Here is a 15,012-nt window from a genome sequence, read left to right as displayed (position 1 = left end):
TTTCAAGAGTATGTTTAACGCCCCACAGTTTGGGAACCACTGATGTGATCAATGCAGTGAAGTTAACATTAAAATGATCAAAGAGTGTGTGAAAATGATCTTAACAAGAAAATAAGAAAAAAGGTGTGTGATCTTTCTGACTGTGTGCTACGTGTCTATTAGAAGTGATACTGGAGGGATCTGAGGGTGAGCAGGCTACTGCCGCAGCAGGGGATGTAGCTAAAAGGAAACAAGCTCCAGACCAGTACTATAGGGAAAGACAGATAGGTGGGTTAGCTGTTAGTTATTTGGAAGCGACAGATTTGAAATACATACCGCCCAGATGCAAGTCCATGATTTCAGTGTAATTAGACTCTCCCCAATAGTCTACAACAGGGATATATTAGAGATATGAGTTATTGTACACACACAGCCTCCACTGGGCAACACCAATCTGCAACAAGAAGGTCATGCACATGCTTGCACACACACGACAACCACACACAGTTCAAACATGCACACAAGTACTCACCACAATACATATGCAGTCAAGAACACATATTGGCTTTTACTACATGGACTTTTCCGTAATGATAGGGTGGCTACATAGATTTCCTGTATGGCTGTGTACTGCCTCTGTGTATGAGACATTAACTATGTGTGTGTGAGGCAACACCAGGTCTGGAGTGTCACGGTACCTGTGACTCACTCATCTGATATACTGATGCTTTAGAGTAGGCATACACCATATCAACCACAAGGGTGTAGTGGGTTAAGATGTCTTATATGTACAGTAGTATTCCCACTTTTGATTGGTAATCATACCAATACATCAATGCCACGTAGCATATGTATGTATCAATGCAATGTAGCCCTTTGGCCACAATTGGATTTAGTCTTGGTGAACTGAAACCCTTCCATATGAAGCTATGTGGACAAACACATCCAATGTGAGCACACACAAATCTATGTCGAAAAACACAAAGACATTCTCCAAATCGCATGCAGCTCAGACGATGACCGACAGAAACAATTAGAGTACAGGTGTTGTATTAACTACAGTGAGTCTAATGTTTTGATAAAGTACAATAAGTCCCCTTATACAGCCCTTTGAAAGTGTAGACGACAGAGAGGTTAAAGTCCACTTGAGAGAAAATTCACTCTGTGATTTAGGTTAGTATTGTGGAGTAACTAATAACGTTGTTGATCCATCCTCTGTTCTCTCCTATCACAGCAATTAAAATCTGTAGCGGTTTTAAAGTCACCATTCGCCTCATGGTGAAATCCCTGAGCGGTTTTTCCTGAGTGGTTCGGAAGGACGCCTGTATGTTTGTAGTGACATATTTGTAGTGACTGGGTGACCATCCAAAGTGTAATTAATAACTTCACCATGCTCAAAGGAATACTCAATGTCGGCTTCTTTTTTTTACCCATCTACCAATAGGTACCCTTCTTTGCGAGGCATTGTAAAACCTACCTGGACTTTGTGATTGAATCTGTGTTTGAAATTCACTGCTCGACTGAACGACCTTACAGATAATTGTATGTGTGGGGTACATAGATGAGGTAGTCATTCAAAACATCATGTTAAACACTATTATTGCACACAGAGTAAGTCCGTACAACTTCATTTGTCACTTGTTAAGCAAATCTTTACTCCTGAACTTATTTAGGCTTACAATAACAAAGAGGTTGCATTTTTTATTCATTTGTTAAATTGCAAAAAGAAATATGTAAAAACATGATTCCACTTTGACATTATGGGGTATTATGTGTTGCCAGTGACAACATCTCAGTTGAATCCATTTTAATCCAAATTCAGGCTGTAACATTATTATTATTGGGTTTTTTTTGGGGGGGGGGTCAAGGGGTGTGAATACTTTCTGAAAGAACTGTATGTTATAAGCGAGCACTCACCAGTTTGTGTAGTTCACATAGGTTACCAATAATTATAGATTATTTTGAGACTTACAAAATTGTATCTACTTATGCTATACTTTGCATGCCTTGAAACCATATTTAAAAGTTGTTAGCATTGTATTGTGTAATGTTCTACAGTAAACAAGAATGACTTTATCACTGAGTGAAAGTTGTGATGTCTGTGAAAGTCCCTTGTCTCGCACAGTGTGAATGTATTGTTTCAGAGTAAGAGATACCACCAGTATCTAGACACTGCATATCTAGATACAAGATGAACTTAGATGAGGATTTCTACACATTTAAGAATATACCTTCATTCACTGCTAAACCTGGGCGACTGGTTTTGTGAAAAGCATAGGTTTGTAAAAGGATCATTTGGATACTCTCAAGCAAGAAAGATAAGCAGAATTGGTGCTATCACAGCTACTTTTTCTACATAAAAGGGAGGTCAATGCACGTTTAGAGGAAATGTGGTACATAGATAATAACCCCTCAGTAACAGTACTTGAGAATGCTTGAGTTGATTCTGTATTTACAGATCCAGAATGTAATTAACATACAATTAGCATATAACTTACATAAATGTATTACCACAAAACAGAGATTAACATATTCAACTGTTGAAGAGGATCAACTAGGACACTACATCAACAAACTGAATGAAAAGCTCATTCCCCAATCCCAACATTTAAAAAGTAGCCTGTGGCTATGGATACAGAGTTTTTTGCCCACGCCCCCACGGAAAATTATTTCTTAAAGCTAACAATCCAGATCACGTTCTGCACGTGTTATTTTACGCAAACATTCATTTTTCTAACGTAGCTGCTGCTCACACTCCCCCCAGTTGTGTAAAGTACTTAAGTAAAAACACTAAGTAGTTTTTGGGGTATCTGTACTTTATTTTTGACAATGTTTACTTTTACTTCACTACATTCCTAAAGAAAATAATGTACTTTTTACTCCATATATTTTCCCTGACACCCAAAATTACTCATTACATTTTGAATGCTTAGCAGGAGGGGAAAATGGTCCAATTCACACACTTATCAAGAGAACATCCCTGGTCATCCCTACTGCCTATGATCTGGCGGACTCACAAAAAACACATGCTTTGTTTGTAAATGATGTTTGAGTGTTGGTGTGTGCCGCTGGCTATCCATACATTTAAAAAAGAAAACGGTGCTGTCTAGTTTGCATAATAAGGAATTTGAAATGATTCATACCTAAGAAAATTTAAAACCAAATACTTTTAGATGGGGTACTTTCACTTTTACTTGAGTCATTTTCTATTACAGTATCTTTACTTTTACTCAAGTATGACAATTGGGTACTTTTTCCACCATTGACTCCCCCTCCATATTTCACTCACCCTCTTCTGAACCATGATGATGTTGTCTCTGCCTCATATTTCTGAACAGCTGAATAACAACTCTGCGGCAATTTGAACGAACATTCCAAAACATGTATATTATGAAGGCTGCAAACTTCTCTGTCTGTCTGTTGTAACTAATATTGCAGTCACCCCCTACACTTTGGAGCAAAAATAATCTGCGTTTTGTGTGATGATGTAGGCTTACAGTGCATTCGGAAGTTATTCAGACCCCTTTTTCCACATGTTGTTACAGTACAGCCTTATTCTAAAATGGATTAAATAAAAAAAAATATATATCAATCAACACACAATACCACATAATAACAAAGCAAAAACAGGCACAGATCTGGAGAAGTGTACCAAAAAATGTCTGTAGCATTTAAGGTCTCCAAGAACACAGTGGCCTACACCAATCTTAAATGGAAGAAGTTTGGAACCACCAAGACTCTTCCTAGAGCTGGCCTCCCAGCCAAACAGGAATCGGGGGAGAAGGGCCTTGGTCAGGGAGGTGACCAAGAACCAGATGTTCACTCTGAAAGAGCTCCAGATTTCCTCTGTGGAGATGGGAGAACCTTCCAACAGGACAACCATCTCCGCAGCAGTCCACCAATCAGGCCTTTATGGTAGGGGCCAGACGGAAGCCACTCCTCAGTAAAAGGCATTACTGCCCGCTTAGAGTTTGCCAAAAGGCACCTTAAGGACTCTGACCATGAGAAACAAGATTCTCTGGTCTGATGAAACCAAGATTCAACTATTTGGCCTGAATGCAAAGTGTCACGTCTGGAGAAAACCTGGCACCATCCCTACGGTGAAGCATGGTGGTGGCAGCATCATGCTGTGGGGATATTTTTCAGTGGCAGGGACTGTGAGACTAGTCAGGATTGAGGGAAAGATGAACGGAGCAAAGTACAGAGAGATGCTTGATGAAAACTTGCTCCAGAGCGCTTAGGACCTCAGACTGGAGGGAAGGTTCAGCTTCCAACAGGACAACGACCTTAAGCACACAGCCAAGACAACGCAGGAGTGGCTTCAGGACAAGTCTCTGAATGTCCTTGAGTGGCCCAGCCAGAGCCCGGACTTGAACCCGATCGAACATCTCTGAAGAGACCTGAAAATAGCTGTGCAGCGACGCTCCCCATCCAACCTGACAGAGCTTGAGAAGATCGGCAGAGAATAATGGGAGATACTCCCCAAATACAGGTGTGCCAAGCTTGTAGATTCATACCCAAGAAGACTCGAGGCTGTAACCGCTGCTAAATGTGCAACAACAAAGTACAGAGTAAAGAGTCTGAATACTTATCTAAATGTGATATCAGTTTTTTAGGTTTAATAAATTTGCAAAAATGTCTAAAAACCTGTTTTTGCTTTGTCATTATGGGGTATTGTGTGTAGATTGATGAGGAGAAAATACAATTTAATCCATTTTAGAATAAGGCTGTAACGTAACAAAATGTGGAAAAAATTGAAGGGTCTGAATACTTTCTGAATGCACCGTATCTTTATAGTTGCTGCCACATCCTAGTTCCTGAAAAAATAACACTACTTGACTGCCTGTCTGCCTGCACAGCTTAGCCAATGTTTGCAATGATGATAACATTCAATTGAAATAAGACTCATCGCTAATCTTGCTGCGTTCCACATCTGGGCAGCCGAACGTTCTAGGCAGCTGAGCGTGTATCCAGACCGGTAAAAAGAGTCGGACAATGGGAAGTTCATTTTGTATCAACCGGTGCCATAGTTATGCTGTATATGCTGATATCGTGGCGAGAGAAAATAGCTGCATGTACCTCATCATCTAAGAACATGAAATCGCTAGACTGTCTGTTTGTGTCGTAAGTCTGTTTGCAATACTGATAATGTATTTTCAGTAAAACATGTAAATAGCTGCATATATACTCCTCACCTCCTGAAAAAAGAACATGAAATCAGGCTTATGCTTACTGAGACATGGAATGCAATAGTTGGAAGAGTTTTGTGTACAACATGAAGTTTGTAGGAAATGGCGCTTATGCTTAATAGCCAACTGAGGGAATGCAAGAGTTCGAACAGTTTTGTGCACAACATAAAGTTTGTAGGCTACACCAATGACCAGACAAAGGTGATCAAGGAGGGGGGAGTGGCAGCGGAGCACTCAGCACATCAGCTACATAGGCAGCGGAGTGGGCGCTCTGCTACAAAAAAATAAATCCTGCACATGAGCAGAAAAATCAATATTTTTAGCCTGGGAGAATGGGATAAAGAAACTCCATATCCGTATACACTCCGTAAAAAGTATGACCACACCCCCATGGGTGGACCCTGGGGGGATGTAACCCAATCAGAAAAAGAAGAAGTGAGTGACAGATGGGTACCTGCTTCCCCTCGCAGGGCTTTCTCCACGGCCACGCCCCTCTCCTCCAGCTGTCTCTGCTTCTCCTCCACCTGCTCCAGCTGTCTCTGGATGATCTGACGGAGCAACGACATGCCAGAGAACAATTCAGAACACACACACACACACACACACACACACACACACACACACACACACACACACACACACACACACACACACACACACACACACACACACACACACACACACACACACACACACACACACACACACACTAAAGCTTACTACAAGCTTTAAGAAAACGCAAGATTCAGAGAGTTGCAATGACGTTCATTGTTGAGATTTCTAGCTCACTCAGGAAAAGAAAAATAAATAAATATATATAAATAGATAAAAGAGAAGCAAATGGGTCTGATGTGTTCAATTAAATGGGGAACGAGTGATTTCTTTAAGTTTCTTAGATGCTCAGATATGTTACGTTATGTGCGCATGCGCAGCTTCACTAGAGACTTAAATTACAGCACCTGGTAATCACTTCACCGTAGACAATCATCAGGAGCACACAGCCCGTTGGTATGTAACTGCGAACTACTGTCTAGCATTGATGTTTAAGTCACTTAAATGTTTGTGCACTGAACGTTTACCTCACTGTGTCGGTGTTAGTTGGCCGGGAGTAACTTGTAGCTCGCTGGGTGCGGTAGCTCAGCGAACCAGATGCTATATAGCATTAGGCTATTATTATCAGCCATTTGCATTGTGCTGATTTGTTCGGCGCACTCTGCTGGTTTCTGGTGGCGGTGGTGATAGCGGTGGTTTGGTTCGGTGATCCATGGTGGAGTGCCGCATTATGTTGCGTTTGTGTGTAAATCCTTTGGACAAGGCATGTGGTGGCTAGGGTTCTGTGTCCTGTGACAGCGTCCATAGCAACCTGTGACGGCAGAGTCACTGTGCGCATGCTCCTCTGGCGCTGGGCATTCTGGGTGATGTAGTCGGTGCTGTTTTAAGCCAGATTCGCCACATCTTTGATGGTGTTGCAGGCTTATTTGATTTATTATTTACATTATTATTATATTACTTGAATAACATACTAAATAATATATCTGAATAATATATTGTCATTACTTGTTTGTTGTATTTCAGGTTTATGACCTGTGGTCATTTGATTTAAAATAAAATTAAGGACAAAACACGAGTCATGACATTGTGTGCTTCCTGGTGAGCCTTTTCGGAGGGCTAAATAACGAAAATCCGAACAGTCATAAACCACGGTTCTCCTTTACATGGATAATGCAAGTGCTAGAACATTCGTCACGAGACTAACTTCTGATAAGCAAACAGTCCACCCATAAAGCTGTCTGCTCATCTGTTGACTTACTAGGCAAATCATTAATGAGTGAAAGCCAAGAAGAGGATAGAGTCTACAGTTAAAGGACTACTTAAACCCAGTTGGCAGAAAACACTTGAGCTTGAGTTAAACGCTATAAAAGTTGGCAAGATGGCAGCATCAGAGGAGGAGCTGGAGAGGCTAAAACAGAAGCGGTCAGCAGCCCAGACTGCATTCACTAGAAGAGCAAATTACCTCACCTCCAGAGCTAGTGCACTGGGGGAAAGTGAAATGAGAAGTGAGTGGAGGAACTTTAAGGTGGATCACTCCAGAGTCAGAGATGCAGGGTTTGAGTATGCCACGGCCCTGAAAGAAGTGGATGATGATGAAGCAAAAAAGAAGGCGGAAAACCTTGACGGAAAAACAGCAGAATGTGACTGTAAGTTTGATGAAACTGAACAAGTCATCCTGATCAGCTTCTGGACAAGGTTCGCTGAGGCGGAAATTACCACCCTCACTGAAGAGGCTGGATCAGCCATGGACCAGGCCGAGGACACGGATCACCACCATATGACCAGGAGGGAATGTGAATTGATTCATAGGAACCTGGAACGGGAGGTCAACAACTTCGAACGAGGATTGGATGAGTGGAAAGATTTGATCCCTCGGTCCAAGGCAACAGAGTCAAAGGACCAGATCCGGAAGTTGAAGAAAAGGCGTGAAAAACTGTGGGATGAGTGGGCATGGAAAGGCGATTCTCAATCCGACGACGAAGGGAAATTGGGAAAAGTGAAAATTGTGGAGCAGGAGGAGCCAGTGGGGACTTACAACTACAGGCCCCATATCAGCCTAGAACGTGCACGCTTGCCCATGTTTGCTGGTAATATGAGGGATTACTACCGCTGGAAAGCTGAATGGGAGGACTTGCAACGTCTGGGAAACCCTCATGGATTGGAAAATGTGAGAAAATTCCATCTCTTGGGAAGCCTAGATGAAAAAGTCAAGAGGGACCTCGTATTGTCCAGCTGTGGATCCGCCAACGACGTGTTCAGGCTCCTGGACAACAAGTACGGGAATAAGCCAAAAATAGTGCTGCTGATTGCACAAGAAGTGCAAGGACTTTGCCCCATCAAAGGAAACCATCCGAGGAAGACAATCGAACTGATTCAAGCCGTGGAGAGAGCTCTTCGTGACCTACAAGTCTTAGGGGAGGAAGATGCTGTGAAGAACCGAGTGGTTGTGCAGTCGATTGAAAGTAAGCTTCCTGACTCCCTGAAAGAAAAGTGGATAACACACAAAAATGACCCTGGAAGCGGGTTTTCACCATGCAACCACTTTGACTGTCTACTGCAATACTTGAAGAAGCAGGAGGACATTCTCGAGGAGCTAGACCAGCTACAGCCTAGCTCGGCGGACAATGCTGAGAGGTCGAGCGAAAAGAAAAAGGAAAGGAGGGCATTCACCAGAGCCACATCAGGAAACACCCTAAAGGGCGCTCAACCAAGCTCATGCATCACATGTGGAGACAACGAGCACGGAGGTAGGCTGTTCGCCTGCAAGGTCTTCAAGAAGCTCAATCTGACAGGCAAGAAGGCTCAGCTTAGGAGAGCAGGAGCATGCTTTAAGTGCTTGCGCCTTCATGGTGACGATGGCGGCTGCACACAAAAGTATCTATGCTCAAAGGATGACTGTCAGAAAGAGGGCTCTTCAGACCACAATTACTTGCTCTGTCCAAAGTCACAGATCAAGAAGAAAGAGGAAAAGAGCGGAGAGCAGAGCGATGCAAAATTGGGGAAACGGGGCCTTGGACTAACCAACAAACAGGAGGAGCTCCTTGCCAAACTTTCTCCAGAGGTGCGAGCAGAGTTCAAAGAAGCCTTTTCAAATAAGATCACAACAAAAGTGTGTGCTAGCATTGGTTGTGAGCCAAAAGAGTGCCCTGTCATAATGATGCTACTGGATGTGACGACAAACTCTGGCCAGCTAGTCGGTACGTTGATTGATCTCGCTTCAGATACTAATTATATCTCTAATAAAGCAGCAGAGCACAAACTCCTCTGTTACGGCTTGGAAGATGTTGCGAAAGTGAACCAAGCTGTCACGCCACAGCAACTGCAGAAGTTCTTTCCAAATGTTCAACTCAAGGACTTGGTCCGGCCCGAAAAGATCGACCTGTTGATTAGCCATAGAGAGGGTCGCCTGGTCCCACAGCCAGTCAGAGTAGTTGGAGACCTCGTCCTCTGGGATGGTCCCCTTGGGAAGACTGTTGGTGGAACGCATCCTGACCTCTTTGAAGTGATAGACCTAGCAGTGCACAGGTCTGAAACACATTTCGCTAGGTCAATGAGAACAGCTTCAAGGGCGTACAAAGAGATTCTTGTGAAGACGGGAGGACCCAGTGGAGTTTCGGTGGAAGAAGACGCAATCCTCCGAAACACTGCAACTACCAACAAAGAAGTTCTTGAATGGTTCAAGTGGGACAGTATTGGCGCCGCCTGTGATCCTCAGTGTGGTGGCTGCAGATGCGGTAGGTGCCCCCCTGGAGGCAAGGAAATGACCCTAGGAGAGGAAAGAGACTTGGAGAAAATAAAGGAATGTCTCACCTACGTGCAAGCTGACAAGCACAGCGAATCCCCTCACTGGGACGCAGCTTACCCATGGAAAGGAGACCCCACAACGCTGCCTGACAATCGACATGCAGTGGAAGCGACCTTTTTAAACACTGAGAAACGACTGGAGAGGGAGCCGGAATGGAAGGCTGCGTACAGAGAGCAAATCCACGATATGGTCTCAAGAGGGGCTGCCGTTAATGTCACCCAGGAGGAAATCGATAGCTGGAAGGGACCTAAGTGGTATATCAGTCATTTAGTTGCTCCTAATCCTCACTCAACCACTACCCCTGTAAGAATTGTCTGGAACAGTAGCCAAGAATTCATGGGAATAAGTTTGAATGACCTACTGTACAAGGGTCCTGATGTCCTAAATCAGATAAGGGGCGTGCTTCTGAGATTCAGGACTGGGTTGTACGCCGCACTGGGTGATGTGAAAAAAATGTACAACTCTGTCTGGTTAGAAGACAAAGAAGTACACCTCCATCGATTCCTCTGGAGAGACAATCCTGAGGAGGTGATCGAAGTCTTTGCTGTCGTCAGGGTCAACATTGGCGATAAACCTGCTGGTTGTATCGCCCAGGTGGCAATGAGAGAAACAGCCAACCTGCCCCAGTTTGCAGCCATGGTTGAGGAGCGCCGAGTTGTGGTAGAAGATAGTTATGTGGATGACATCTTGACGTCCCACAATGACTTGCAGATACTGGAGAAAATCACCAAAGGAGTGGAAAAGATCTTAAAGGCTGGAGGCTTCTCCCTTAAGCCATGGGTCTTATCAGGCCAAAGTGGGAGGTCCGCAACCACAACTGATGCCAGTATCAGTAAGACAACTGTGAGTGTGCCCAAAACGCTGGTGTTACCCAACCAGATGCGGGACGAAGAGAGCAAAGCACTTGGAGTCGGCTATGAACCAGAGACCGACAAACTTCGTGTGATGACCTCTGTAAATTTCTCAAAGAAGAGAGGAAAGATGAGAACAGGAGTCGATTTGTGCGAAGAGGAAGTCAGAGGTAAAACTCCAAACCCATTGACCCGTCGGATGCTGCTAAGCCAGATCGCTGGATTCTACGACCCCATTGGTCTTGCCACACCCGCAAAGCAGAAAGGGGTTATGCTTGTGAGAGACGCTTACCAAGAAGCGAGTATTAGCAGTCCAGTTAAGGACACTTGGGATGACCCACTCTCACCAAAACTACGAGAGGCTTCCATAAGACTCCTCGAAGAATATGTGAGACTTGCCCAGATCAGGTTCGAAAGAAGCCTCACACCAACTGGAGCCATAGGCCATCCAATGGGAGTCACGTTTTCAGATGGGAGTGAGGCTTCCTACGGCGTGGTGCTCTATCTCCGTTGGGAGACGCAGAATGGGGTCGTAGTGAGGCTGGTTGAGTCAAAAGCAAAGCTTACCCCTCTCAACCAGAAAGGAGACGTGATTAAGGCAGAGGTATGTGGTGCTGTCTTTTCGATCCGCCTGAAAAAATACCTTGTAAAGCACTGCCGCATCAAGGTCGCACGCTGGGTCCACTTTGTGGATAGCCAAACAATCCTGGGAGCAATTCACAAGGATAGCTATGGCTACCAAACTTTCTTCGCTAACCGCATTGGAGAGATCCAGAAGGCTGGACCAGTGGAAGACTGGAGGTGGATTGAGGGCAACCTGAACATAGCAGACATCATCACAAGGGGAGCAACTCCTGAGGAACTCGATGAAGGGTCAGAGTGGCAACAAGGCCCAGAGTTCCTGAGTTGGCCTGAGGCTGAGGGGCCTGTGAAGACGGCCAGTGAGATAGTGACCAGCGTGGCTGATGACGTTAAAAGGTTGCAGAGAAAAGCGTTCTCAGCTGTAGTCACCAGGTCTCAGGCAGAAAAGTTCTCAGACCCCAGCAATACTGATGTTGGGGCAGACTTGCAAGACTCCGCACCGCGACCGCAGATGAAAGACCAAGGTCCAACTCTAGCAGTAGAGAGGCCAAAGAGGAAGCCCTGGGGTGTAGCTCTAGTGCGCCTTGTCGGGCCCGAACGATTCAGTAGCTTGTCTAAATTGTGTGGAACAATCGCCTGGGTTCGAAGAGCGGCAGAATCCTGGCTAAGGACAAGCTACCAAGCCTCGAGCTCAGCAAAGTGGGAGGTGAGGGGGCCCAGGCTGTCTGTGGGAGAGAGAACAGCGGCTTTCCAAGACCTAGCCCTTGCAGCCCAAGACGGCGTGAACTTTCAGGATACGACCTTAAACCGCCTTGTTGTGATGAAAGATGACAACAATGGACTCTTACTTTGTGGTTGTAGAGTCCAGTCTTGGAATGAAGACGGAACCGCTGTACCTTTAATCCCGTTCCGGTCGTGGCTGGGGGCCTTGCTTGCGAGGGAAGCTCACGAAGCGAATCATGAAGGGGTGGCTGCCACACTGCTGCACACTAAAAGAAAGGCCTGGGTTGTGCAAGGTCGGAGGACAGTGAAGAAGGTGGTCAACAGGTGCATCACTTGCAAGAAGCAAAGAGCCCGGCTCTGCCAGCAAGTGATGAGCGCTCTTCCTCAGGAACGTACCAGTAGAGCGAACCCATTCGAGTATACTACACTAGACCTCTTTGGACCCTTTGAAGTGAGGGACGCTGTTAAGACAAGAACCAAGAAAAAGGTCTGGGGAGTCGTGTATTGCTGCATGACTTCCAGAGCCGTCCATGCTGATCTCATCGACGACCAGTCTTCTGAGAGCTTTCTTCAGGCCTACTCCCGGTTCACTGCTCTGAGGGGGCATCCCAAAAAGCTATGGTCAGACAGAGGCACAAACTTCTTGGGAGCCAGGCCTGCTCTGAGAGAGCTACACAAGCACCTGGCCTGTTTGCAGAAGGCATCCGTTGAAGACAAGGCTGCCAGAAATAGCACAGAGTGGCAGTGGGACTTTCATCCTGCAGACTCGCCACACAGGAATGGAGCAGCAGAGGCAGCTGTCAAGCTCCTTAAAAGAGCTCTTAACAGTCTTGGTGGAACAACTGGCTGCTACACCTGGGGAGAGTTCCAGACCCTTCTCTACTCTGCAGCCAACTTGACTAATGAGCGACCCATCGACGCCAGGGCACAGGAACAAGAGGACTCAGTGGAGTACTTGACGCCCAACTCCCTTATCCTGGGGCGTACCAGACAGGGAGGTGACATACACGGAATCGACATGGAAACCCGCTCTTGGCGCAGGCTGAGGGCTGTCCAGGCTGGAGTCGACAGGTTCTGGAAGAAATGGAGCGAACTGGCAGGACCAAACTTGTTCATAAGACACAAGTGGCACCGAGCAGAGAGAAGTATCAAGGTTGGAGACGTAGTCTGGATTGCGGACCAGAACGCTCTGAGGGGGCAGTTCCGGCTCGGCCGGGTTGCTACAACATATCCAGACGAGAAGGGGGTTGTCCGGGATGCGGACATAACAACCTGCATGGGTCTTCCTGCTCCCATGGTTCCCAGGGCCCGGAGAAAGGACTCTACCATGCACACGAAAATCGTCATTCGCAGGGATGTGCGGAGGTTGGTGATCTTGATTCCTGCTGAAGACCAAGAGGAGGTAAGATAAGTCCTCGCCATGGGTACCCAAAGACTGTGACTCTGTGTTCTTTGCTTAGCTAGCGGGTAACCCTGGGAGGCAACTGAGTGCTTCGAGGGCAAACCTACACTCAGTAGGAGGAAAGGTGGTGGAGCCTACCTCCTTAGTTAATACATGTTTGTAAATGCCTACAAAGACTGGACTTTAGTTTGAAATTCTCACTGAGAGACTCAAGAGACTGTGCCCTCCTTGGATCTTCGATCAGTCGGCCAAGTGGGAGGTGTTGAGATTTCTAGCTCACTCAGGAAAAGAAAAATAAATAAATATATATAAATAGATAAAAGAGAAGCAAATGGGTCTGATGTGTTCAATTAAATGGGGAACGAGTGATTTCTTTAAGTTTCTTAGATGCTCAGATATGTTACGTTATGTGCGCATGCGCAGCTTCACTAGAGACTTAAATTACAGCACCTGGTAATCACTTCACCGTAGACAATCATCAGGAGCACACAGCCCGTTGGTATGTAACTGCGAACTACTGTCTAGCATTGATGTTTAAGTCACTTAAATGTTTGTGCACTGAACGTTTACCTCACTGTGTCGGTGTTAGTTGGCCGGGAGTAACTTGTAGCTCGCTGGGTGCGGTAGCTCAGCGAACCAGATGCTATATAGCATTAGGCTATTATTATCAGCCATTTGCATTGTGCTGATTTGTTCGGCGCACTCTGCTGGTTTCTGGTGGCGGTGGTGATAGCGGTGGTTTGGTTCGGTGATCCATGGTGGAGTGCCGCATTATGTTGCGTTTGTGTGTAAATCCTTTGGACAAGGCATGTGGTGGCTAGGGTTCTGTGTCCTGTGACAGCGTCCATAGCAACCTGTGACGGCAGAGTCACTGTGCGCATGCTCCTCTGGCGCTGGGCATTCTGGGTGATGTAGTCGGTGCTGTTTTAAGCCAGATTCGCCACATCTTTGATGGTGTTGCAGGCTTATTTGATTTATTATTTACATTATTATTATATTACTTGAATAACATACTAAATAATATATCTGAATAATATATTGTCATTACTTGTTTGTTGTATTTCAGGTTTATGACCTGTGGTCATTTGATTTAAAATAAAATTAAGGACAAAACACGAGTCATGACATTGTGTGCTTCCTGGTGAGCCTTTTCGGAGGGCTAAATAACGAAAATCCGAACATTCATAAAAGGGGCGGCTCCTTGTTATACATTCCGGCATTCAACATACTTTTTAACTACATAAAAATTGAGACACGCATCATTCCTTCCGCAGCCGTGGGGGCTGTGTGTTTTCGCTTGGTCCCTTGATCTGATCTATAGGCTATTCATCAAAAGTAACCTATTTCAAATTGATAACAAATATAATCTCAGCAACTTTTCAAACAGTAAACCACACAATAAGAATCCACCCAAAACCTATTTTGTTGGGAAGTAATAACTAGGGTAATAACTAATAACTAACTAACTAACTAACAACTTGGGACGGCAGCGTAGCCTAGTGGTTAGAGTAACCAAAAGGTTGCAAGTTGGAATCCCCGAGCTTCACAAGGTACAAATCTGTCGTTCTGCCCCTGAACAAGGCAGTTAACCCACTGTTCCTAGGCCGTCATTGAAAATAAGAATTTGTTCTTAAATGACTTGCCTAGTTAAATAAAGGTAAAAATAAAATAGTGATTACAGGCTATTGTGAAATTGTAGAACATGCTGCTAGCCATGTGATTTTTTCTCCGTGACCAAAACATGATGACTTTCGATTTTAAGCTGATATGGGAATAAATACACAATCAGCATATCAAACTGGTATATTGTTTTAGGTTACACAGGCAAGTATAAGAATATTTGCCAGAGCATATTTTTTTAATTATAAATATTTTTTCACATGGAGATGTGGGAAGCTAAAAAGGATAGCTAGCTTGTAATGTTTTTAG

At 44.9% G+C, this 15,012-nt stretch overlaps 1 protein-coding gene across 20 annotated transcripts in view; it reads right to left on the bottom strand.

Moving 5' to 3' along the window:
* The window catches only part of LOC115197409 (protein-methionine sulfoxide oxidase mical3a), a 188,464-nt gene that overhangs the window by 9,057 nt on the left and 164,395 nt on the right, over positions 1–15,012 (bottom strand). For 17 of the 20 annotated variants that reach the window (XM_029758896.1, XM_029758880.1, XM_029758886.1 and 14 more), the window contains 2 exons: positions 5,623–5,716; positions 316–366 (listed from right to left, as the gene is read on the bottom strand). In XM_029758896.1, coding sequence (XP_029614756.1) covers positions 316–366; positions 5,623–5,716 — 145 coding nt within the window. The remainder of the gene's footprint in view (positions 1–315; positions 367–5,622; positions 5,717–15,012) is intronic. The other 3 variants (XM_029758897.1, XM_029758885.1, XM_029758891.1) reach the window with 1 other exon arrangement.

This window comes from Salmo trutta, chromosome 7, assembly GCF_901001165.1.
Source record: "Salmo trutta chromosome 7, fSalTru1.1, whole genome shotgun sequence".
NCBI lineage: Eukaryota > Metazoa > Chordata > Actinopteri > Salmoniformes > Salmonidae > Salmo > Salmo trutta.
Note: the sequence above shows the minus strand (reverse complement) of the source record. Positions and strands in the feature narration are given on the sequence as shown.